Source organism: Ranitomeya variabilis, chromosome 1, assembly GCF_051348905.1.
Source record: "Ranitomeya variabilis isolate aRanVar5 chromosome 1, aRanVar5.hap1, whole genome shotgun sequence".
Lineage (NCBI taxonomy): Eukaryota > Metazoa > Chordata > Amphibia > Anura > Dendrobatidae > Ranitomeya > Ranitomeya variabilis.
In genome coordinates, this window is record NC_135232.1 from 593,096,057 (window position 1) to 593,123,936 (window position 27,880).

General features: G+C 43.7%; 1 protein-coding gene and 1 long non-coding RNA gene across 2 annotated transcripts in view; one reads left to right on the plus strand and one right to left on the minus strand.

Annotated features, from left to right (window-relative positions):
• The first annotated feature begins 7,120 nt into the window (after positions 1-7,120).
• LOC143769737 (uncharacterized) lies at positions 7,121-26,774 on the plus strand. The gene is made up of 2 exons (XR_013214469.1): positions 7,121-7,221; positions 26,408-26,774. It is a non-coding gene; the product is annotated as an uncharacterized LOC143769737 (long non-coding RNA).
• Positions 26,403-27,880, minus strand: part of KIRREL1 (kirre like nephrin family adhesion molecule 1) — a 292,167-nt gene continuing 290,689 nt past the window's right edge. Inside the window, exon 15 of the mRNA XM_077258547.1 lies at positions 26,403-27,798. Coding sequence (XP_077114662.1) covers positions 27,328-27,798 — 471 coding nt within the window. The 3' untranslated portion in view covers positions 26,403-27,327. The remainder of the gene's footprint in view (positions 27,799-27,880) is intronic.

Here is a 27,880-nt window from a genome sequence, read left to right on the forward strand (position 1 = left end):
CTGCCCCTATATACAAGAATATAACTACTATAATACTGCTCCTATGTACAAGAATATAACTACTATAATACTGCCCCTATGTACAAGAATATAACTACTATAATACTGCCCCTATATACAAGAATATAACTACTATAATACTGCCCCTATATACAAGAATATAACTACTATAATACTGCCCCTATATACAAGAATATAACTACTATAATACTGCCCCTATATACAAGAATATAACTACTATAATACTGCTCCTATGTACAAGAATATAACTACTATAATACTGCCCCTATGTACAAGAATATAACTACTATAATACTGCCCCTATATACAAGAATATAACTACTATAATACTGCCCCTATATACAAGAATATAACTACTATAATACTGCTCCTATGTACAAGAATATAACTACTATAATACTGCCTCCTATGTACAAGAATATAACTACTATAATACTGCCCCTATATACAAAAATATAACTACTATAATACTGCTCCTATGTACAAGAATATAACTACTATAATACTGCTCCCTATGTACAAGAATATAACTACTATAATACTGCTCCCTATGTACAAGAATATAACTGCTATAATACTGCTCCCTATGTCTATGACGCCGGAACAGTTGAATGCAATGATGGAGGAGAGAGCGTCTGCTGACGCTCCCTCTCCCATCATTCCCGGCTCTGCCTCTGACACTGCAGGTGCGTGATGACGTCATATCATCGCGCAACTGCTGTGTGTCGGCCGGGCAGACTGCAGCTGCTGAGACCGGGAGCAGCGCAGGGCACAAGGAGAGGTGAGGTTTTTTTTTGTTTTTTTTTATATATCAATGAATGATAACTGGATTGTGGGGCAATTGGGGGGGCTGTGCTGTATTACATTATATGGGGGCTGTGCTGTATTACATTTTATGGGGGCTGTGCTGTATTACATTCTATGGGGGCTGTGCTGTATTACATTCTATGGGGGGCTTTATTACATTCTATGGCGGCTGGCTGCATTACATTCTATGGGGCTGGCTGCATTACATTCTATGGGGGCTGTGCTGTATTACATTCTATGGGGGCTGTGCTGTATTACATTCTATGGGGGGCTTTATTACATTCTATGGGGTGGCTTTATTACATTCTATGGGGCTGGCTGCATTACATTCTATGGGGGCTGGCTGTATTACATTCTATGGGGGCTGTGCTGTATTACATTCTATGGGGGCTGTGCTGTATTACATTCTATGGGTGGGCTATATTACATTCTATGGGGGCTGGCTGCATTACATTCTATTGGGGTGGCTTTATTACATTCTATGGGGGCTGTGCTGTATTACATTCTATGGGGGGCTGGCTGCATTACATTCTATGGGGGCTGACTGCATTACATTCTATCATTCTATTGGGCAGGCTGCAATAGATTCTATGGGGCTGGCTGCATTACATTCTATGGGGTTGGCTGCATACATTCTTTGGGGGCTGGCTGTATTGCATTCTATGGGGGCTGTGCTGTATTGCATTCTATGGGGGGGCTGTATTACATTCTATGGGGGGGCTGTATTACATTCTAGGGGGGGCTACATTATATTCCATGGGGGTTGTATTATATTCTATGGGGAGGTAGGCTGTATTACATTATATGGGGTGCTGTATTATATTCTATGGGGGGCTGTTTTATTTTCTATGGGGGGCTGTATTACATTCTCTGGGGTCTACATTATATTCTATGGGGGCTGTATTATATTCTATGAGGGGTGATTGCATCATACTCTATGAGGGGGCTACATTATATTCTATGGGGAGCTGCATTATACTATGTGAGGAGGGCTGCATTGTATTCTATGGAGGGACTACATTATATTCTATGGGGGGCTGCATTATGCTCTATGAGGGGGTTACATTATATTCTCTGGGGGTTTACATTATACTCAGGGGGCTACAATACATTCTGTGGGGTGGCTGAATTATTCTCTGGAGTGGCATCATTATACTATATGCAGGCTGCATTATACTGTATCGAGGACTATGGGGAATACATTATACTATATGAAGAACTATGGGGTGCATTATACTATGGGAAGTGAATTGTACTACATGGATGACAATGGCGGTGCATTATACTATATGGAGCACTATGAGGAGTGTATTATACTATTTTGAGGACTGTGGCAGTACATTATACTATATGGAGGACTGAGGAGTGTATTATACTATATGGAGAACTGAGGAGTGTATTATACTATATGGAGGACTTAGGAGTGTATTATACTATATGGAGGACTGAGGTGCACATTATAATATATGGAGGACTATGGGGTGTATTATACTATATTGAGGACTGAGGGGTATATTATACTATATGGAGGACTGAGGTGCACATTATAATATATGGAGGACTATGGGGTGTATTATACTAAACAAGCAAAATGCTGCCTATTCATCGAGTGATTGGATTGTTTATGTGGGAACACAAATCCTTGTTCTCAGCAGCACATCGCCGGTGTAAACTGTAGATGTGCTGCTGATAACATGATACTGTATGGGGACAGATTGATCTAATTGTGATTGTTCTGTTCCCATCATTCTTTTTCAGTTGGTGTAAAGAGGCCGGGAAACAAGCGAACGACTTCAGTATTGTCGATCACACTCATTTAGCGGCCCGAGATCAGCGCATGTAAATACAGCAGAAATGCTTCGCAGGGAGACCAGGCAAGGATGATGACAGTTGTAGTTAGCACCCGGTGCCTGGGAATAGCACTAACTCTACTGCTTTTCCCAGCCACCAAAGCATTTAATTCTGGTATGTGTAATGATTTTTAGGGTTGATGTCAGCTGCGTAATGTCAGCTGCTATCAATCCCTGGTGTAAGTAATGGAGAGGTGTCTATCAGACACTCCACTTCTTGCCCAGTCCTGGCGAGACCCAGGGATTCTGAAGAGCGGTGACGGTAGTAACAATACCGCTCTTCACAGTCGCCGAGCTCAGCGCAAGACCCGGAATATCTGAAGAGTGGTGACGTTACAGATGTCACCGGGTCTCGTGCTGCGCAGAGGAACCAAAAGTGGCTGTAGGCAACGTTTATGGAGCATCAGAATGAGGTCTTTGGTTGTCTCATCCCTTCATTATCTACGAGTTCCAGTTATGTAGGTAAAGTAGCGACCTTTCTTGGTACTGCAACTAAAAGCAAAAAATAGGACTGAGCTGTTATGCTGGATACAGCTGTGATTATATGTTATATAGTCGTGTTACACTCCCCTCACTTCTTGTAACCTACAAGTGTTTCAAAGATATTATACAGTCACCATGTGACAAGTGGGCCTGTGTAACTTCAAGTGCCAGGGCTGAATTTTAGTCCCACTCCAGCCCTGATAACTACTATAATACTGCCACTATGTACAAGAATATAACTACTATGATACTGCCCCTAGGTACAAGAATATAACTATAATAATAATAATAATAATAATTTTATTTATATAGCGCCAACATATTCCGCAGCGCTTTACAACTTATAGAGGGGACTTATACAGACAACAGACATTACAGCATAACAGAAATCACAGTTCAAAACAGATACCAGGAGGAATGAGGGCCCTGCTGCTCGCAAGCTTACAATCTATGAGGAAAAGGGGAGACACAAGAGGTGGATGGTAACAATTGCTTTAGTTATTTGGACCAGCCATAGTGTAAGGCTCGGGTGTTCATGTAAAGCTGCATGAACCAGTTAACTGCCTAAGTATGTAACAGTACAGACACAGAGGCTATTAACTGCATAAAGTGTATGAGAACATGATGGAGGAACGTGATTATGTTGTTGTTTTTTATTAATAGGCCACACAGGGATAATTAGGTTAATGCGTTGAGGCGGTAGGCCAATCTGAACAAATGAGTTTTTAGTGCACGCTTAAACGCTTATAACTACTATAATACTGCCCCTATGTACAAGAATATAACTACTATAATACTGCTCCTATGTACAAGAATATAACTACTATAATACTGCCCCCTATGTACAAGAATATAACTACTATGATACTGCCCCTAGGTACAAGAATATAACTACTATAATACTGCCCCTAGGTACAAGAATATAACTACTATAATACTGCTCTTATGTACAAGAATATAACTACTATAATACTGCCCCCTATGTACAAGAATATAACTACTATAATACTGCTCCTAGGTACAAGAATATAACTACTATAATACTGCCCCTAGGTACAAGAATATAGCTACTATAATACTGCCCCTATGTACAAGAATATAACTACTATAATACTGCCCCTATGTACAAGAATATAACTACTATAATACTGCTCTTATGTACAAGAATATAACTACTATAATACTGCTCCAATGTACAAGAATATAACTACTATAATACTGCTCCCTATGTACAAGAATATAACTACTATCATACTGCCCCCTATCTACAAGAATATAACTACTATAATACTGCTCCTATGTACAAGAATATAACTACTATAATACTGCCCCCTATGTACTAGAATATAACTACTATAATACTTCCTCCTATGTACTAGAATATAACTGCTATAATACTGCCCTATGTATGTATGTAACCACTCTGTATAACACATGTATGGATGGTTATTACTGGGGTGTAATGATTGGCTCTGCAGTTGGGCAGTATATTACGTCTCTGTAGTTTACAACCCTCTGGTGTTTATGTCATTAGTCAGATGATGTCTTATATAGGTAGCACCAACGCCACCATCTGGATATTCTCATTAATGCTCTGCTCTGGGAGCGGTGGAGTTTATGATCAGTACTTCAGTTTTCATTCTTTATTTCATATTTATTGGACGGTTATGAAAATCTTTCTTTTTATGAATCCAGTAAATCATAAAAATAACCGTTGAGCATTTTAAGGGCACTAAACTTAATACAGGCGAATAAATCACTCTGAACGCGCTCATTTGTCTTTGTGGCGTCTGCTGCATGGAGCACGTGACTCCTGAAGATGGCGCTGTTGTGTCGCGGTTGCTCCGTCCTTCTCTTCAGTATTCACATCTCGTTTTCTCAGTATATAGAACTCGATGACGTTTGTCACTTTACTTGGGAATTCTTGGCTCCTGCTAAAATGATGGTGACATTTTTAGTTCGGTACCAAATCCCGTACAAGGGGGAACTCGAAATTTCCAAAAAACCTTCTCATATTTAAATGGAATATGTAATATCAATTTTTTGGGATTTTACTGTCTTTGCCTTCATGCTGCAGGAAAAGTAATGACGCCAGGAGCAAAAAAAAAAAATGACATTAATGCATTGTCAATTGGGTCAAGATGGATACTTTAAGTGATCTACGGCTACACAACGAGCTGCCTGCTGTACTGACACTTGTCATCACACGCAGCAGTAGCCTTTTCAGGCATTGTACTACAGTCACTCTCTCATAGGACCAGACCCGATGGACAAACCTTCATTTCCTATGTGCATCAGTGAGCCATAGGCGCCCCCGACCCTGCCCCTTGTGAGGGACAAGGGAGAATCCATTTTGGATTCTAAGTTCAGGACTAGTGTTGAGCGATACCGTCCGATAATTGAAAGTATCGGTATCGGAAAGTATCGGCCGATACCGGCAAAGTATCGGATCCAATCCGATACCGATACCCGATACCAATACAAGTCAATGGTACTCAAGTATCGGACGGTATCCCTGATGGTTCCCAGGGTCTGAAGGAGAGGAAACTCTCCTTCAGGCCCTGGGATCCATATTAATGTGTAAAATAAAGAATTAAAATAAAAAATATTGCTATACTCACCTCTCCGACGCAGCCTGCACCTCACCGAGGGAACCGGCAGCGTTCTTTGCTTAAAATGCGCGCGTTTACTTCCTTCCGTGACGTCACGGCTTGTGATTGGTCGCGTGCCGCCCATGTGGCCACGACGCGACCAATCACAGCAAGCCGTGACGTAATTTTCAGGTCCTCAATGCCTAATTCTAGGCATTCAGGAATTTAAAATTACGTTCCGGCTTGTGATTGGTCGCGTCGCGGTCACATGGGCGACGCGACCAATCACAAGCCGTGACGTCACGGGAGGCAGGAGACGCGCGCATTTTTAAAATTACGTCACGGCTTGTGATTGGTTGCGTGCTGCCCATGTGACCGCGACGCGACCAATCACAGCAAGCCGTGACGTAATTTCAGGTCCTCAATGCAGAAATAGGCATCAGGACCTGAAATTACGTCACGGCTTGCTGTGATTGGTCGCGTCGCGGTCACATGGGCGGCACGCGACCAATCACAAGCCGTGACGTCACAGAATGAAGTAAAAGCGCGCATTTTAAGCAAAGAACGCTGCCGGTTCCCTCGGTGAGGTCCAGGCTGCGTCGGAGAGGTGAGTATAGCAATATTTTTTATTTTAATTCTTAATTTTACACATTAATGTTGTTTCGATACCGATACCCGATACCACAAAAGTATCGGATCTCGGTATCGGAATTCCGATACCCGCAAGTATCGGCCGATACCCGATACTTGCGGTATTGGAATGCTCAACACTATTCAGGACATCTTCCCCTCCTGAAATGTGCCCTCACCATTGGGATTCCACAGGCTCCCTGTTTTCTTTTAATTAAACGAGCTAGGAGAAGCTCTTTTGAAGCTGTTAACACAAGGGTGCAAACTCTTCTGCAGCTATAGCAACCTGAACCTCTTTGTGTGACCAAGCACATGGCACAGCAAGGCTATGAGGTATTGAATATGGAAAATGACTTATAATAACAGAATGCAATATCTCTAAGATGAACCAAGCACATATTACGAATTGGCGTTCCTTTCCCCACGCACCCATATTAGTTAGCCACCTGTAGCACTCTGGATCATGGAGTTATAAAGCATAGCTAGCAATAATTACATACCGTAGTCATATTTAGTCTCTATGCGCAGATAAAATCCAGCAGAAACCAGTGGCGGTACAACCAACCCATTCAGAGCTTCGGGCGCAAAGATATGGACCAGCCACAGTTCTAGGCAGAAAATCATATTCTCAGACATGGGAGAAGAGAGGCTGCATCACCCAGGGGTGGGAGCAGATGTGTGAGGTAGCAGCCTAGGAGATATAAGGCAGCCCCTTATTTTGGACTGCGTTTTCTGATGGCCGGAGGTTACATTTGCTGACGCAGCCTGGAAAGCCTGTAACTAAGATTTGGACCTGTGATCCATCAGCGCCTCCCTGTGGTCACATGCTCTATAACACGGTAATTGTAACCTATCTATACCCTATCTTTATACTACACTCCTGACTGTATATATTTGCTCTTGTATGTATAGCTGTATTTTCTAGTGCGCCTCTCCGGCGATTAAATATAAAATTAATCTTGGGCTGCTTTTTTATCTTGATCCATGAATCCCCACAACTGCACGCTCCGTTGGTCATATTATACGCTACCCCAGGGTTGGTTCCTGACCCGATACAAGCCTGCTGTCGGACGGGGCTTATTTTAAATGAGGAACTTGTGGCAGAATACCGTACTGTTTAGTGAGGAACTCTGGCAGTGACGTCTGGGAGGTTTAGATATATATGCCCAGGCTGGACTGGTGATATATATTCCCCCTCCCTGGGAGTGCCTCACTAACTCGTACCTATAAGGGAAGCCTTTCTGGTGACTATTTGCCCTCGGTGCTGTTCCCTGACTGACCTGAGGCAAGTGGGTGTGCCAGAGAGCTGACCCCTGCTGGGCCCGAGGTGAGCGAAGTCGACACCCCCCTTCCCCTGTGAGATCCCTTACACCCCCAATTCAGTTTTACTTTTGTTGAAGCATTTTCAGTAATTGCTACCGACTGTTTTATGGGAAATCCCAAGAACACTTGTTATATACACTACGGTTCCAAAGTTTAGGGTCACCCAGACAATTTTGTGCTTTCCATGATAACTCATACATTTATTAATCAAATGAGTTGCCAAATGAATTGAAAATCTAGTCCAGACATTGACAAGGTTTTCTCCTTCAAACTTTGCTTTTGTCAAAGAATGCTCCCTTTTCAACAATTCCAGCATTGCAGACCTTTGGCATTCTAGCAGTTACTGTAATTTGCTGAGGTAATCTGGAGAAATTTCACCCCATGCTTCCAGAAGCCCCTCCCACAAGTTGGTTTGGCTCGATGGGCACTTTTTGCGCACCATATGGTCAAGCTGCTCCCACAACAGCTCAATGGGGTTGAGATCTGGTGACTGCGCTGGCCACTCCATTACAGATAGAATACCAGCTACCTGCTCCTTCCCTAAATAGTTCTTGCATAATTTGGAGGTGTGCTTTGGGTCATTGTCCTGTTGTAGGATGAAATTGGCTCCGATCAAGCGCTGTCTACAGGGTATGGCATGGCGTTGCAAAATGGAGTGATAGCCTTCCTTATTCAAAATCCTTTTTACCTTGTACAAATCTCCCACTTTACCATCACCAAAGCAACCCCAGACCATCACATTACCTCCACCATGCTTGACAGATGGCGTCAGGCACTATTACAGCATCTTTTCAGTTGTTCTGTGTCTCACAAATGTTCTTCTCTGTGATCCAAACACCTCAAACTTGTATTCGTCTGTCCATAACACTTTTTTCCAATCTTCCTCTGTCCAATGTCTGTGTTCTTTTGCCCATATTAATCTTTTCCTTTTATTAGCCAGTTTCAGATGTGGCTTTTTCTTTACCACTGTGCCCTGAAGGCCAGCATCCCGGAGTCGCCTCTTCACTGTAGACGTTGACACTGGCGTTTTGCGTGTACTATTTAATGAACCTGCCAGTTGAGCACCTGTGAGGCGTCGATTTCTCAAACTACATACTCTAATGTAGTTGTCTTGTTGCTCAGTCTCGCATAGAATAGCCTTAATTTCTAAGAACAAAAATAGACTGTCGAGTATCACATGAAAGTTCTTTTTTTCTTGCCATTTTGAGAGTTTCATGGAACCAACAAATGTAATGCAGATTCTCAACTAGCTCAAAGGAAGGTCAGGTTTATAGGTTCTCTAATCAGCCAAACTGTTTTCAGCTGTGCTAACATACTTGCACAAGGGTTTTCAAGGGTATTCTAACCATCCATTAGCCTTCTTACACAGTTAGCAAACACAAAGTACCATAAAAACACTGGAGTGATGGTTGTTGGAAATGGGCCTCTATACACCTATGAAGATATTGCATTACAAACCAGACGTTTGCAGCTAGAATAGTCATTTACCACATTAACAATGTATAGAATGTATTTCTGAATCATTTAATGTTAACTTCATTGGAAAAAAAAACTGTGCTTTTCTTTCAAAATTAAGGAAATTTCTAAGTAACCCTAAACTTTGGAATGGTAGTGAGTGTATATATACTTGTTATATACCTGAACCAGCCCACAAGACATGCTGAGTACCAGGTAAACACCACAGGACCTGTCCTACACCAGGAATCCCCTACAAGAGCTGCTATAAACTGGGAACATCTAATTAGAATTGCAATAGACTGGAATGACCACACAAGACCTACTGTATACCAGGAACACCCCCCAAGACCTGCCGTATACCGGGAACACCCCCAAAAGACCTGCCGCATACCAGGAACACCCTACAAGACCTGCCATATACCGGAAACACCCTACAAGACCCGCTGTATACCGGGAACACCCCACAAGATCTACCATATACCGGGAACACACCACAAGACCTGCCGTATACCGGGCACACCACACAAGACCTGCCGTATACCGGGAACACCTCACAAGACCTGCCGTATACAGGGCACACCCGACAATACCTGCCGTGTGCCAGGAACACCCCACAAGACCTGCCATGAACCGGGAACACCCCACAAGACTTGCTGTGTACCGGTAACACCCCACAAGACTTGCCGTGTACAGGAACACCCCACAAGACCTGCCGAATACCAGGAACACCCCCCAACACCTGCCTTATACCGAGAACACCCCACAAGACCTGCCATATACCAGGAAAAAAAACTCCAAGACCTGCCGTATACCAGGAAAACCCCACAAGACCCGCCGTATACAGGGAACACCCCACAAAACCCGCCAAACACCGGAAACACCCCACAAGACCTGCCGTGTACCAAGAACACCCCATAAGACCTGCTGTATACCAGGAACACTTCACAAGACCCGCAGTGTACCAGGAACACCCAACAAGACCTGCAGTATACAGGGAATATCCCACAAGACCTGCCATATACAGGGAGCACCCCACAAGACCTGCCGTATACCGGGAACACCCCACAAGACCTACCATATACCGGGAACACCCCACAAGACCTGTCATATACCGGCAAGATTTCACAAGATCTGTCTTAGGCTCAGAACATCCCACAAAACCTTCTGTATAATGAAAACACTTTACAAGACCTGTGATATACCGGAAACCTCCCAAAGGACCGGTCTTACCCTCAGAGCACCCAACAAGATCTTGTATATTCCAGGAATATCCGACATGAGCCAATATAATATTACCATTATATACTGTACTATCCCAGACGTAAGCCACACCTCCCGGACTCTTTTCCAGGACTCTGAGAGCTCCAGGAGAGGCAACATTATGTGACAAGCCATTTCCCTTCCCCCTCAATATGTAGTTTAATGGGGGGGGGATCATGTGCATTACATGAAAGACAGCAATAAAATGTTCAGAGGGGCCACGACTTCCTCAGCAAATCAATTGTTTGCTATTCTTAACGGGTGATGAGAAAAGGCCTTTAGGTACCATGCTTACAAAGTGAATTTGAAGAAGTGGCAAAGAAGCTTTTTATGTTGATTATGGACAATTCTAAATTATCATTTTTGTAAACCGTACAGATGTCTGCGCGCCGTATTCTACCCTGACAGATAATGATGGAGTACAGAATGATCGGGCACGTGGACTTCAATTTTAGTTTTTGCAGATGAAATGATATTTCTAGCATCTAATTGCACTCACCTGTTATGATCTGGTGGCCTAAGAGCAGCATGGGACGTACTCTGGAGAAGGTGGTACCTATACTGACTGCAGACCCTGAACCTAACACCGCAACTAGAAGTAGCCGTGGAATGTACCTAGCGCTCCCTAGACATCTCGACACAGCCGGAGGACTAATTACCCCTAGAGATAGAAAAGAGAAAACTATCTTGCCTAAGAGAAAATCCCCAAAGAACAGGCAGCCCCCCAGAAATATTGACTGTGAGAGGAGAGGGAAAAAACATACACAGACTGAAATGAGAATTTAGCAAAGGAGGCCACTTCTAGCTAAATAGAAAGGACAGGACAGAGTACTATGCGGTCAGTATTAAAAACTAGAAAATATCCACCACAGACAATACAAAAACTCCACAGCTAACTAAAGATATGGAGGGTATATCTGCATCCCCAGAGATACCAGCTTGGCTAAAAAAATCCTAATACAGACCAAGCTGGACAAGACAAAACATAGAAAGGAACTGAGCAATAAGACCACAACATGTGGACAGCAAATCAAGGCCAGAACTTATCTTTGATGAAAAGAACTGCAAAGCAGAAGGAACCAGGCAGGGATGTGTATCCTCCAGGAACAATGGACAACTGGCACTGACTAAAGGGTGAAGCAAGACTAAATAGCCCTGTCCAAATTGCAAAAGGTGAAAACACCTGATAAATGCTGTGATTCAGAGACAGCAGCGCTACCACTTACAACCACCGGAGGGAGCCCAAGAGCAGAATTCACAACACTCACCCTTTTAAAAGGGCATTCTCGATCAAGCTGAGCATTCATGTATTTAGGGGGTCGGAAGAGATGACTGATGATGTATGGGAACCTGTATGGGTGTGGATTTACTTTATCTTTCTTGACCAGTGTCTATAATGATAAAGTAGCCCATCTGTTAGCAAAACCCATGATTAACTTACAAAGAGCTTGTAAGAATTGTGGATATTCTGCTGTCTAGCAGCGGTGGTCGGTCTCCAAGGCAAAAAGTTGTAAACAAATGAAAAGTGTAAATATCTCAAGAATGGCTGAAAATTTTTATAAGCAGTAAATTGCGAGACTGTTTGAATTTACCAACACTATCCAACAATAGCTGTGTGTGAAGATGTGGGTAAATCCTTTAAACTCCAGTCACCACCAAAGCTGCATCTAGCATTCCAACTGTTTCTTGTTTCTCTATCGGCACTGACTTCCAGCACCTGCCCTAGCAGTTCAGTGTCTCAGCTGCAGTGAACGGTGAGAGAAGTAGTAGTGTCTGGCCTTGTATGCCGCTAATATTCACTGTGTATGCAGCTTCAACAACAGGACAGTGGTTTTCACTTCTCTCAACTTAACTTTCTAGCCCAAGGACTTTTCCAATCACATATGCACATGCTGTCTTCTTCTTCTTCTTAAAGGGAACCTGTCACCCCGTTTTTTGAAGATGAGCTAAAAATAGCGTTAAATAGGGGTAGAGCTGGGCGTTACATTAGTGTCTTTGTGAGCCTTTATTACCCACATATGCTGCCGAAATACCTTTGTAAAGTCGCTGTTTTCTGCTGTCACTCACGCTGGTCTGGTCCTATGGGCGTGGTGACAGCGCTGTTTCTCCCCCAGAATCCTGCTCATCATTCCGTTGGTGGCGTAGTGGTGTGCGCATGTCCAACAGAGAATATCCACTGCCCAGGAGATGAAAAAAAGCGCGATCTGCGCTATTCAGCCGTTTAGCGGTGGGCGCGGCCATCTTTCCTGTGGCCGCGCGTGCGCAGATGGAGCGTTGTGCTGCCCGGGGCTTCAGGAAAATGGCCGCGGGATTCCGCGTGTGCGCAGATGGAGATCGCGGCGGCCATTTTCCTGAAGCCCCGGGCAGCAGAGCGCTCCATCTGCGCACGCGCGGCCACAGGAAAGATGGCCGCACCCACCGGTAAACGGCTGAATAGCGCAGATCGCGCTGTTTTTCATCTCCTGGGCAGTGGATATTCTCTGTTGGACATGCGCACACCACTACGCCACCAACGTAATGATGAGCAGGATTCTGGGGGAGAAACAGCGCTGTCACCACGCCCATAGGACCAGACCAGCGTGAGTGACAGCAGAAAACGGCGACTTTACAAAGGTATTTCGGCAGCATAGGTGGGTAATAAAGGCACACAAAGACACTAATGTAACGCCCAGCTCTACCCCTATTTAACGCTATTTTTAGCTCATCTTCAAAAAACGGGGTGACAGGTTCCCTTTAAAGAGTAATGTGTCTCCTTAGACAGCGTTGTCACATAATAGGAAAGGTATAACAGTGCAGTATTTTATTCTGCCCCTAGATGACGCTGTCTGACTCATACTAGGAAGGTATAACAGTGTAGTATACCATTCTGCCACCAGATGGGGATGACTGCCGGATGCTAAGAAAGGTATAACAATGTAGTTATCTGTTCTGCTACTAGGTGGCACTGTCTCATATTAGGAAAGGTGTAACAGTGTAGCATACTGTTTAATCACAGGATAGCGCTGTCACATACGAGGAAACTCCCATAATACAATGTCCTAAAGTCTCCTTAAAGGTGGTGGCTTTAGTTTATATCGGGAAAACCTGGTGATAAGTTCCCTTTAAATGTTATAACTATTCCCTGGAACATTTCTCACTTGCAGTACCGCTGATCACCACTGACAGTAGTGAATTCTTACCATAGCTTGCAGTATAACAGCTCCCCCGTTACACTGTAGCCACAGGGTAAAGGGGCTTTTCCACTAGATGTATAAAAGACCATAATTGGTGACACCTTGAAAAGAAGGACATCTCAAGGATCTGGAAAGCTTTTGATTTTTAAGTGGTTTCGATTTCTGGCTAAAATTTGCCTTTTTGTGAGCATCCTGATGGTGTAATCTGGCACGTTCTCCGATGTGCAGGCGTTTTCTGAGCAAAGTCACAATAGTAGGGGATTAGACCAGATTATCGGAGCTTCCACTGCTGGCAATGAGAGACAAGGTGGCCACCAGGCCAGAGCTCTGCAAACCTCCTCAAACCTACCGTCATCCCAAGCCCCTCTTCTGATTTATAGGCCTGGCATGATGTAGGTTCTGACGTACTTAATGGACTAGAGTACTGCCAGTCTTTTTACTCAACTCTAGATTGACCTCATGGTTCCTACAGTAACTATCAAAAAATCTGTTGCAGGCCATGAAAAATGTGCGCGCCAGTTACAAATTTAGATTTTTTTTTTTACATGACTGCCCTTTAAATAACGGTATGCAGCTTCCAGACATGAAAGCAACAAAGCCAAATTTGAGGGCAATATTAGCCCTGGCGTGCGAGGTACCAGAGCTAAATTAGTGTTGCAGAAATCATCTCGAAATGTACAAATATGAGCGCTCCTGCTGACAGCCGGCGCTGCATTAATGGTTATCTGGAGAAATGCTGACCATTTCATGCCGAGCCATTTCCCGGGGGCCGGTTCCTCCGCTTTGTAATTAGAATTCTGCACTAAGTACACATTAGAGGGAATGTAATAAGCTATAGAATGATTCTGGTAGATGCCGGCATCATTACCATTTTCTGGAGATGATTCCTCAACGTCACGGAGTCGCCTCTGGGGGACATAGAGTAGACGAGGATGACCTGAAATGGCTGATGAATTCAGTCTTGGGAGGCCGGGCTTGGTGCTACTCCATGATATAAGTCCATCACAGGATCTTTAAGATCTACTCAACTTTCGCTTTCCTGGATATTTGAGTTTCTTGATCTCAAAATCACTTTTGGGGTAATGTCAAAAATCCCTTTCTGACTTTTTTTTTGTTTTTACACTCCCTTCCCTCCCCTTCTTCCAAAATGTTTAACTTTTTAATTTTCCAATCAGGAGAGAGCCAGGTAAAGGTGCATTGGCTATATTTGTGAAATATAATTTGGCAGTGAGATAGGGGGTCAAGGATTGACAGTGGTCTTCCTCTTATCACACCCATAAACTCAGACTGATATGACGCCAGGCTTTTACCATCACCATCTAGTGCAGACCTGGGCAAGATGCGGCCCGCGGGCTGCATGCGGCCCGCCTGATGATTTTTAACGGCCCGCCAGCTGTCATTTCTGACAGCCACCCCCGGCACCGCTCGGCCAGCCGCCAGATGCTTATGAGGAGGACCACTGGCGGCTGGAGTGAAGGCCCCGAGCTCATCCACACGCTGTGCATTGCAGCGCATACAGTTCCTCCAGAGTCCTCCAGGGTCAGGATGTCATTGACACAGCATCAGGAGCCATTGGCTCCCGGCTGTGTCAATCATTCTTGTGACCGGAGGCAGCATTATGCCACCGGTCACAAGAGGCTGAGCTCCGCATCGGCCCTGGATGTCACGTGCGTACGTCACTCCAGCGCCGCGTGGGATGTGCTGTGGTGAAGAAAGTTGCTGGCTGGTGGTCTCCTTCGGGTGAGGATCAGCGGTGGTCTCAGCAGTGGCATATCCAGGGGGCCCCGGGCGCAGCCGACAGTGCAGCACTACCATATATACTCGAGTATAAGCCGAGATTGTAACTGTGACCGCTCAATACAGGAAGAAGATGCAGCGCTGGAAGAAGCAGGGACTGCACAGCGCCAGCAGTAGGTGAGTATACAGCGCTGCGCAGCGCTGCACGATATTTACCGCTCCTCGTTCCGGGTGTGGCTCCGTCATCAGCGTCCTCTGGCAGTGACGCTCAGGTCAGAGGGCGCAGTGACGTAGTCAGTGCGCGCCCTCTGCTGAACGTCAGTTTTGAAGACGGAGCCGCACGAGGAGCAGGTAAATATTGAAAGTGCCGGGGGTCCTGAGCGAAGAGAGATGAGTATGTGATTTTTTTTTTTTTATCGCAGCAAAAGCATAAGGGGCAAGTGACTGTACGGAGCATCTTATGGGGCCATAACTTTTGTGCAGCACTATAAGGGGCAGTGACTGTACGGAGCATCTTATGGGGCCATAACTTTTGTGCAGCACTATAAGGGGCAGTGACTGTACGGAGCATCTTATGGGGCCATAACGATTGTGCAGCACTATAAGGGGCAGTGACTGTACGGAGCATCTGTATGGGGCCATAACGATTGTGCAGCACTATAATGGGGCAGTGACTGTACGGAGCATCTTATGGGGCCATAACGATTGTGCAGCACTATAATGGGGCAGTGATTGTACGGAGCATCTGTATGGGGCCATAACGATTGTGCAGCACTATAAGGGGCAGTGATTGTACGGAGCATCTGTATGGGGCCATAACGATTGTGCAGCACTATAAGGGGCAGTGACTGTACGGAGCATCTGTATGGGGCCATAACGATTGTGCAGCACTATAAGGGGCAGTGACTGTACGGAGCATCTGTATGGGGCCATAACGATTGTGCAGCACTATAAGGGGCAGTGACTGTACGCCGTAATTATATTAGTCCGGCCCTCTAAAACCATCCAAATTTCTCATGCGGCCCCATGGCAAAATTAATTGCCCACCCCTGATCTAGTGCATACTCCATTCATTGTACCAAGAGTTGACACACGACTCAGTCCATCGGCCATGCCAATGGTCGTGAGCGAGAGAACCCCATAATACTGGACAGCATCCACGGTTCTTCTTTCCATCACTTGCTCAGACTATATTTAGTGCATACGCCATTCATTGTACCTAGAGTTGGCGCATGACCCAGTCCATCGGCCATGCTAGTGGTCTGTGTCCACTTGAGAGATATATGCCTCTTACCGCACAGCATCTGCGGCTCTTCTTTTGATTCACCACTAGCTGTGCTCATACCTAGCACCTTCCATTCTATGTACCTAGTGTTGGGGAACAACCCAATCCATCAACGATGCCAATGGTCTATGTCTACTGGTCAGAAGCGAGAGAACCACCTCTTACCCAACAGCACCCGCTGCTCTCCTTTTGATTCACCACCAGCTGAGCCTATAACTAGTGCATGAACCATTCATTCTACCTAGAATTTGAACAAGTCTCAGTCTATAAGCCATGCCAGTGGTTTGTGTCCGCTGGTTGGAAGTAAGATATCCGCCTCTTACCAGCAGTATCCGCTTTTCTTATTTTGATTCAACTCTAGCTGACCGATATCTAGCACATGCATCATTCATTGCACCTAGAATTATCACACGGCCCAGTCTAATGGTCATGCCAGTGGTCTGAGTCCGCTGGTTACGAGTGAGAGAACCGCCTATTACGAAGGACAGCATCTGTGGGCCTGCTTCTGATTTACCACTAGCTGAGCCTTTATCTAGCGCATGAGCCATTCATTGTACCTAGAGTTGGCGCATGACCCAGTACATTGGTCAACCCAATGGTCGGAAGCAAGAGAACCATGCCCTACTGGACAGTATCTGTGGCTCTTCTTTCGATCCACTACAACCTAAAACTGTGTTGTGTATCCGCTTTTTGGGCTCCCCTGGTGGTTGCTGGTGGTACTGGTGACTTGTTTGCACTTTGCTTCTTCTGTTCACCTGCTTCCATCAGTGTTTGGGAGTTTCCTATTTAGCCTTGCTCTCCAGTCATTTCCTTGCCGGTCACCATTGTAACCAGAGCCTTCGGTTGCATGTTCCTGCTACTAGTCTGCTGATCAGCTAAGTGGACTTTGTCCTTTTGTTTTGTACCTTTTGTCCAGTTTGCAGTTTTTGTAATTCTCTGTAGCTGGAAGCTCTTGCGGGCTGAAATTGCCACTCCTGTGTCATGAGTTGACACAGGAGTCTTAAAGTAATTTCAGGATGGCTTTTGAAAGGGTTTTCAGTTGACCGTGAAGTCCTCTTTTGTATCCTTCTGCTATCTAGTAAGTGGACCTCTCTTTGCTAAATCTACTTTCATACTGTGTATGTCTTTTCCTCTTAATTCACCGTTATTACATGTGGGGGGCTGCTATCATCTTTTGGGGTATTTCCCTAGAGGTAAGCCAGGTCTGTTTCTTCCTCTACCAGGCGTAGTTAGTCCTCCGGCTGGCGCGTGGCATATAGGAAGCCGTAGGTATGCTCCCTGGCTACTGTTAGTTGTGTGGTAGATTTAGCTCACGGTCAACTCGAGTTTCCATCACCCGAGAGCTCGTTCGTTACTTATGTGTTTTTTACGTTCCCTTGCCATTGGGAACCATGACAGGATGACCGGCCTACAAAGTGTTAATTGTTTGGGCTGAAGCAGGAGAAAAAGAAGTGTTGAAGGGAAATTTTTTTTTTTTTCTTTCCCTCAGAGTTTTGCTGCCTAGCCCTTAATTGCTGTCTAGCTGCTTCTTACCTCCTCTTAACCCTTGAATGGCTCTGACCTTAGCTGTTTAACATGGATGTCCAGAGTTTGGCTGCAGGTTTAAATAATCTTGCTACGAAGGTTCAAAATTTACAAGATTTTGTTATACATGCTCCTATTTCTGAACCTAAAATCCCTACACCAGAGGTGTTTTCCGGAGATAGATCTCGGTTTTTGAATTTCAAATATAATTGTAAATTATTCCTTTCTCTCAGACCTCACTCCTCAGGAGATCCTGTCCAGCAGGTTAAGATTGTAATCTCTTTGCTGCGAGGTGACCCTCAAAATTGGGCATTTTCATTGGCACCAGGGGATCCTGCGTTGCTCAATGTGGATGTGTTTTTCCTGGCTTTAGGGTTGCTTTATGAGGAACCTAATTTGGAGATTCAAGCTGAAAAAGCTTTGATAGCCCTATCTCAAGGGCAAGATGAAGCGGAGATATACTGCCAAAAATTTCGTAGGTGGTCTGTGCTTACTCAGTGGAATGAGTGCGCCTTAGCGGCAAATTTCAGAGAGGGCCTTTCTGATGCCGTTAAAGATGTTATGGTCGGGTTCCCTGCGCCTACAGGTCTGAATGAGTCCATGACAATGGCAATTCAGATTGATCGGCGTTTGCGGGAGCGCAAACCCGTGCACCATTTGGCGGTATCTTCTGAAGAGACGCCAGAGAAAATGCAATGTGACAGAGTTATGTCCAGAAGCGAGCGGCAGAATTATAGGCGTAAAAATGGGTTATGCTTCTATTGTGGTGATTCTGCTCATGTTATATCGGCATGCTCTAAGTGTACTAGGAAGGTTGACAAGTCCATTTCAATTGGCACTTTACAGTCCAAATTTATTTTGTCTGTAACCTTGATTTGTTCATTATCAGTTATTACCGTGGATGCCTATGTGGACTCGGGCGCCGCTCTGAGTCTTATGGACTGGTCCTTTGCCAGGCGCTGTGGGTTTGATTTAGAGCCTCTGGAAGTCCCTATACCTCTGAAGGGTATTGATTCTACACCTTTGGCTTGTAATAAACCACAGTTCTGGACGCAAGTGACTATGCGTATGACTCCAGACCATCAGGAGGTGATTCGCTTCCTTGTGTTGTACAATTTACATGATGTTTTGGTGCTTGGATTACCATGGTTACAGTCTCATAACCCAGTCCTTGACTGGAAGGCTATGTCTGTGTTAAGCTGGGGATGTCGGGGGGCTCATGGGGACACTCCTATGGTGTCCATTTCGTCTGCATTCCATCCTCAGACCAATGGCCAGACGGAGCGAACTAATCAAACTTTGGAGACTTATTTGAGGTGTTTTGTGTCTGCGGATCAGGATGATTGGGTTGCCTTTCTGCCGTTGGCGGAGTTTGCTCTTAATAATCGGGCTAGTTCTGCCACTTTGGTTTCTCCTTTCTTTTGCAATTCAGGGTTTCATCCGCGTTTTTCATCTGGTCAGGTTGAATCTTCGGATTGTCCTGGAGTGGATGCGGTGGTGGATCGGTTGCATCGGATTTGGGGACAAGTGGTGGATAATTTGGAATTGTCCCAGGAGAGGACTCAGCAGTTTGCTAACCGTCGTCGTCGTGTTGGTCCCCACCTTCGCGTTGGGGACTTGGTGTGGTTGTCTTCCCGTTTTGTCCCTATGAGGGTTTCTTCTCCCAAATTTAAGCCTCGGTTCATCGGTCCTTATAGGATTTTGGAGATTCTTAACCCTGTTTCCTTTCGTTTGGACCTCCCGGCATCTTTCACTATCCATAATGTGTTCCATCGGTCGTTGTTGCGGAGATATGAGGTACCAGTGGTTCCTTCTACTGAACCTCCTGCTCCTGTGCTGGTGGAGGGTGAATTGGAGTACGTCGTGGAGAAGATCTTGGACTCCCGTATTTCCAGATGGAGACTTCAATATCTGGTTAAATGGAAAGGCTATGGTCAGGAAGATAATTCTTGGGTAACTGCCTCTGATGTTCATGCCTCGGATTTGGTTCGTGCCTTTCATAGGGCTCATCCAGATCGCCCTGGCGGTTCTTGTGAGGGTTCGGTGCCCCCTCCTTAAGGGGAGGGTACTGTTGTGTATCCGCTTTTTGGGCTCCCCTGGTGGTTGCTGGTGGTACTGGTGACTTGTTTGCACTTTGCTTCTTCTGTTCACCTGCTTCCATCAGTGTTTGGGAGTTTCCTATTTAGCCTTGCTCTCCAGTCATTTCCTTGCCGGTCACCATTGTAACCAGAGCCTTCGGTTGCATGTTCCTGCTACTAGTCTGCTGATCAGCTAAGTGGACTTTGTCCTTTTGTTTTGTACCTTTTGTCCAGTTTGCAGTTTTTGTAATTCTCTGTAGCTGGAAGCTCTTGCGGGCTGAAATTGCCACTCCTGTGTCATGAGTTGACACAGGAGTCTTAAAGTAATTTCAGGATGGCTTTTGAAAGGGTTTTCAGTTGACCGTGAAGTCCTCTTTTGTATCCTTCTGCTATCTAGTAAGTGGACCTCTCTTTGCTAAATCTACTTTCATACTGTGTATGTATTTTCCTCTTAATTCACCGTTATTACATGTGGGGGGCTGCTATCATCTTTTGGGGTATTTCCCTAGAGGTAAGCCAGGTCTGTTTCTTCCTCTACCAGGCGTAGTTAGTCCTCCGGCTGGCGCGTGGCATATAGGAAGCCGTAGGTATGCTCCCTGGCTACTGTTAGTTGTGTGGTAGATTTAGCTCACGGTCAACTCGAGTTTCCATCACCCGAGAGCTCGTTCGTTACTTATGTGTTTTTTACGTTCCCTTGCCATTGGGAACCATGACAAAACTGTATCGCATGCACCATTCATTGTTCTTCACAACCTGAAACTGTATCGCATGCGCCATTCATTGTTTTTCACAACCTGAGTCTGTATCGCATGCGCCATTCATTGTTCTTCACAACCTGAGACTGTATCGCATGCGCCATTCATTGTTCTTCACAACCTGAGACTGTATCGCATGCGCCATTCGTTGTTCTTCACAACCTGAGACTGTATCGCATGCGCCATTCACTGTTCTTCACAACCTGAGACTGTATCGCATGCGCAAGTCATTGTTCTTCACAACCTGAGACTGTATTGCATGCGCCATTCATTGTTCTTCACAACCTGAGACTGTATCGCATGCGCAAGTCATTGTTCTTCACAACCTGAGACTGTATCGCATGCGCCATTCATTGTTCTTCACAACTTGAGTCTGTATCGCATGCGCCATTCATTGTTCTTCAAGTTGGCACATAACCCAGTCCATCAACGATTCAGTGGTCTAAGTCCGCCGGTCGGGAGCGATAGAACTGAATTTTATCAGACAGCATCCACTGCTCTTCTTTGGATTCACTCCTAGCTGAGCCTACATCTAGCGCATGCTCTATTCAGTGTGCCAAGATTTGGCACATGACCCAGGACATCGACCATACCATTGGCCTGAAGTGAAAGAGCCACCTCTTACCGGACAGCATCTGCAGATCTTCCTTTGATTGTTTGGCCATTCTTGTGGCATGACACATATGTAACATCGTGCCAGGCTGGCAAATCAAAAGCAGAGCTCGCAGCCAGAGATCACTGAAGTGGCCAATGGACTGGGCTGTGCAAATCAGTTTGCAGCAACTGTGTATCCTTAAAGAGCAAACCACCATTTTTTCCCATGTGCTTAGTAATTTAGTGGTAGGGAATTTTTTAATAAAGTGTGATCCCTTAGCCAACCACAGTGTTTCCCCTGCAAAAAAAAATTAACCATGGGAGAGCTTTAGAGAAGATAAAAAACCATTGCTTATAGCAATCTTTTATTATTAAACAGAGCATCAGAGTGTTACATATGTGATTACCATAGGGGGAGGGAAAGTGTGACTGGTTTTCCTTTAATACATTTTTCTTTTTTCTCCCTTTGGAAACTGCAATAACAATACAATGTAAATCATTGGAATATTAATAGATGTACAGAAAAATAAATTCCTTTATTTCAGAAACAAAAAGGTGTAGAATAAAAAATAAAGAGGAAGATCATCCAGTAGGGCTTGCAGCACCAATGAAAACAAAATATTTGTCTAATATTCGATTGTGCGTCAGACTGTCAAAAATTAACAAATAAATGGTTGTCAGTTTGGAGGAGTTCTACTGTATGGAAATTCTACTCATTAGTTGTGGCTTTCCCTTTAAATATCCAGAAAAAATGTTCAAGATGCAAGTGATAAAATATCAGAACCACCAGTGACACAGTATAGAAAATTGAGATTGCATTCTTTTACATTGAATTAAGTTGGCGTTCATGGAGAGAACGAGTCTCAGTACAGCAAACAAAAAAAAAAAATCTTCTTGACCCCAAAAAATCTCAAGAAACGTCAACAGGTGTGTGGATAAAAAAAAAGAAAAATAATAATAATAAAATATAATACTGATAATGTCACTCGTGTATGCTTCTCACGTTTTACAAGATATATAAAAAATATATATGTATATTTACACACGTACTGTACAAAAATGATTGCCTACGAGGATCTGTTTGCAAAAAGAACAGATTCCGTACAAAAGATACATTTGGTTGAAATTGTAAAAAAAAATAATAATAAAATAAAAAATGTATGTACAGATTGATAAGAAATCGTTACATATTTACTTAACCATTTCCAAGAATAAATGTTGGGGGATTAATAAACTTAAATAGAAATGAAAAATTTTGGTAAAATCTTGAATGGTGGAAATTGGCTAGGAATTTGCATCAGTTAAATAGAGTATCTTGATTTGCTTTGGAAAAAAAAAATAACGAAAAGATAATTGTTTATGTTCTAAAAGTAATGTACAGGGGGTTTTGTAAAGACTAAAGCAGCATTGTTTACACAACTGTACCATAAAAATTGGGCATTTTTGAAATAATACAAAAAAAGATCATCTATATACCAGAAATTACTTCAACCATCTGTTTTGTAGACGTCAGCGATAATCCCCTTTAACTCTTTGCCAAATGCAAGTGTTGTCTATCAATATTTTTTTTAGAAAGATAATTTTGTTTTTGTTTCATTCATTTTTTTGGCAAATTCCAGAATTACTTGACTTGTGTTATATATATATATATATATATATATATATATATATATATATATATATATATATATATATATATATATATATATACACTCACCGGCCACTTTATTAGGTACACCTGTCCAACTTCTTGTTAACACTTAATTTCTAATCAGCCAATCACATGGCGGCAACTCAGTGCATTTAGGCATGTAGACATGGTCAAGACAATCTCCTGCAGTTCAAACCGAGCATCAGTATGGGGAAGAAAGGTGATTTGAGTGCCTTTGAACGTGGCATGGTTGTTGGTGCCAGAAGGGCTGGTCTGAGTATTTCAGAAACTGCTGATCTACTGGGATTTTCACGCACAACCATCTCTAGGGTTTACAGAGAATGGTCCGAAAAAGAAAAAAAATCCAGTGAGCGGCAGTTCTGTGGGCGGAAATGCCTTGTTGATGCCAGAGGTCAGAGGAGAATGGGCAGACTGGTTCGAGCTGATAGAAAGGCAACAGTGACTCAAATCGCCACCCGTTACAACCAAGGTAGGCCTAAGAGCATCTCTGAACGCACAGTGCGTCGAACTTTGAGGCAGATGGGCTACAGCAGCAGAAGACCACACCGGGTACCACTCCTTTCAGCTAAGAACAGGAAACTGAGGCTACAATTTGTACAAGCTCATCGAAATTGGACAGTAGAAGATTGGAAAAACGTTGCTTGGTCTGATGAGTCTCGATTTCTGCTGCGACATTCGGATGGTAGGGTCAGAATTTGGCGTAAACAACATGAAAGCATGGATCCATCCTGCCTTGTATGGAGCATCTTTGGCATGTGCAGCCGACAAATCTGCGGCAACTGTGTGATGCCATCATGTCAATATGGACCAAAATCTCTGAGGAATGCTTCCAGCACCTTGTTGAATCTATGCCACGAAGAATTGAGGCAGTTCTGAAGGCAAAAGGGGGTCCAACCCGTTACTAGCATGGTGTACCTAATAAAGCGGCCGGTGAGTGTACATATATATATATATATATATATATATATATATATATATATATATATATATAAAGGGAAGACAGAACTTGTTATTTTTCTTCTTCTGATTAAATATAAAGTACCATGCGTCATGGCAAATACAGGTGTTTTTTTTTCTACATCATTTTTTAAAAATTATATCCCTTAACTATTATGTGTTAAGGCATAGAACGAAAAAAAATAAAAGCAATACCAGGATGAATGCCCGAATTTACCAGCTTAGTACTTTTAAGACAACTTTTTGGAACAGAACCATATTCACATCTGTACTTTGTGTCCTAACTATATTGCCAACCTGCCGAGAAATAATGAAAAAGATGACTTTTGGGTAAAAAAGACTCAATAAGGAGAAAAAAAGTGTTGCCCTTTTTAATGGGGTATATTATGTAGGATGGAAATAAGGGGAATCATGATGGTATGTGATAAGAGATTGTACCATTTCATTTTGAGAAAAAAATTAAAGGGTTATCATCATTTTCATAAAAGGGTAATATCAGATAGTGCTTGTAAAGACGAGCGCTTTTGCAATTTATTGCTTATTAAAATTTTCATTTGTTCTTGAGATAGTAGCACTTTTGTTTACACCTTGTTGCCTTAGAGACCGACTACTGCTAACATGCACAGTGATTACAAGCACATTTCTATTGAGCTTGTAAGCATTGTTGTGAAGCTGGCCGGCATCACTAGAGCGTTCAGTTACCTCCTAATCCTGGTCAGCTTCATAGCAGTGTTTACAAGCTGTAAAACAGTGGTGGTAGGTCTCCTAGGCAACAAACTGTAAACAAAAGAAAAGTGCTAAAATCTCAAGAACGGCTGCAAACTTTAATATGGAGTAAATTGCAAAAGTCTTTGTATTTACAAGCTCTATCTGACTATCTGTTTACAAAATTGGGGATTAATCCTTTTATGCTGTTTTTACTGGGAAAATATTTCACCATGAGGAACATACAGCATAAAAAATAAGGATTTCTTGTATTTCCTTGGAAAGTATTGCTTTACCTTTACATTTTAGACCAAGCAGTAACATGTAAAGACGAATGTTGGTTCTACAACGGTGTACTTGTCTCTGATAGGATTCAAACTATGAGGAGAAATTGAGTTGTTTGCTTGCTTTTCAATGTAAATGTAAATATATGGTCCCTTAAATGAAGATTTATGGTACTCACCGTAAAATATATTTCTGATAACTTTCATTGAGGGACCATCGAGTTATATGCTACTAACTCAAGTCTGACGCTAAGAAAACATCTTAGCCAAAAAGCAGCCTCCTCCCCAACAGTCTACACCTGGACAGCTGACACCCAGCTATGGAGTTAGGGAGTAAGCAATAGGAGGAGTAAAACCAAGCCCACTCCAAACAAGGGAGGGCATTGTGTCCTCCAATGGAGACTGCGAAAGATTTTATGGTGAGGGGGACACCGGAACCATGGGACATCCAAAACCAGCCCCTGTGGTGGGAAAACTAATCCTAGTACTGCACATGGAAGAGTAGTAAACCCCCATGTTGCTACCCAAGCAACTGCCACTTGTACCCTTCTGCTAAGATATGCATCAATCAACGCAAAGTTAAGAGCTCCGCAAAAATGTGTGTAGAAGACTAAGTATCGGCTCAGTAGAATATTACACCAAGCTAAACTGTAGGTCGTGTGTCTACTGGCCAGGAGTAGGATCCTGGGGAGGAGTCAGCTTTTCTCTAAGATGTATTCTAAGTATCACCCTCAAGGTCAGGGGTGTCAAACTGCATTCCTCAAGGGCTGCAAACAGGTCATGTTTTCAGGATTTCCTTGTATTGCACAGGTGATTATTTAATCACCTGCACAGAATGATTCCAGCACCTTGTGCAATGAGAAGGAAATCTTGAAAACACGCATGGTTTGAGGCCCTCGAGGAATGCAGTTTGACACCCCTGCTCAAGGTGGCAGCATAAAACCGCATGGCTCCTGTATCCTCCAATAAAGCATCCAAGAAACCATTTTTGATTTGAAATGGGTACTCAACTCAATGTTTAGACCCAAATGACTTGGATCTGCTCATTTGTCTTCAATATCTTAATCTTATGTGTGTGGTCTTCATATTGACCGTGCAATATTCTTGATTGTACCGCTTGGACATACAAGTCCACATGAGACTTAACATTGCAACCACCTATGTCACCAAGTTATTGGACCATTCATCCCTGAGTGATTTTTTTTTGTTTTGTTTCTCAGCCAAAGAGCAATGCTGGAGTTTCACAAATGCAACACTGGCAAATCCTTATTGCCTACTGAAGCTTGGTGTTACAGCTCTGCTCGAAAAGATCACAGCCCAGTGGCAAATGAAAACAACAGAATATAAGCGAGGGTTGGAAGGACTGAATAAGTCTAAACCGGAATGTTGTAGAAAACGTGCAGATGGATGGAGTAATGCTTGTGTTGAGAAGTGCTTGGAAAGTCAACAAATCGAATTATGGCTTGGCGCTCAGTGTGAATTCTAGAATATGTGGGACCGAAGAAGAACATGGATAAGAATCCTCCATGAGTGGAATTTATAAAATAACCTATAAAGATTAGCAGATGAAAATTCACAATTATTTTTCTTTGATTGTCCGATTCATTCATTCTCCGCTATCCATAGTAGCTGCCCGTGTGCCAAGATTGTAAAGTCATCCTGCCCCGTCTTCCAACAGCTGGAATGTATAACTACCAAAAAAGCTCTGGTAAGACCAGATTTTCAGTGTGCAAATGAGGAGAGTAATAAAAAGCAGACATGAGCCCCAAGGAAAGGAACAGAAATAATTTCTTCGGTACCAAGTTGACTCCTAAAGTCATATCATGAGCCATACTCCAGATGGCAAAAATCAGTGGTATTTAAGGAATGATCAGGTGCTAAAAGGCCAGCCTTCTGTTTGGCATCTTTCTCCATGTCAAAGCTTCACAACTTTGCTGGTCAGGCAACATTGACTGTTTTCTTGGGGACTTCTGAGATCAAGACATGAAGGTCCCTGAGTATCAGAAGACACGGTAAGAGGATGCTTCTCCTCTTGGAGTCCTTTCTTGCCTTTAGATGTTACATCAGACAAGAATTAACTGAATAGCAGCATCCTCTCTGTTATTTCCCCTTTTGATGCCCACCATTTTATTTCCAATCCTCAGACATGTGTCTGCATCCTTTGTTGAAACCTTTGTCCATAGTCAGAATGTTGAGAAGTGTATGAAAACCGAGTGGCGCCTGTGAACTTCCCGACTGGGTCAAAAGTATCGTAAGGTCCCCGATCCATTCCTGTTGTGGTTGGCTGCGTGTAACCAAGCCGGTATGTTGGGTAACCTGAATTTGCCGAAAAGCCATGTGTCCCAAATTTTTCATAGTTATCGTAAGAAAGTTGACTTGTGGTATCTGTCGTTGCCGGCGTTACTGTGGGCGTTGGGTCCGTACTATAATCTGAAGTAGCAGCCCGACTATAAGTGTTCAGTTGGGCATAACCACTGGAGTGAGAGAGACGGGATGAAGGGCGAGCATCAAAACGTGCTGGTCCAGGATTACGGTAATCTGGATACAACACAGTTCGGGAATTCGGCCTGTCATCATGAGCCCGGACGTTGTAATACCCATTGGTTGGATCCTAGGGAAGAAGAGCAGCGTGATCAATGGCAGATAATGATGGACATGAATATAGAATAAGATGATTATTGAGAGTAAAGAAA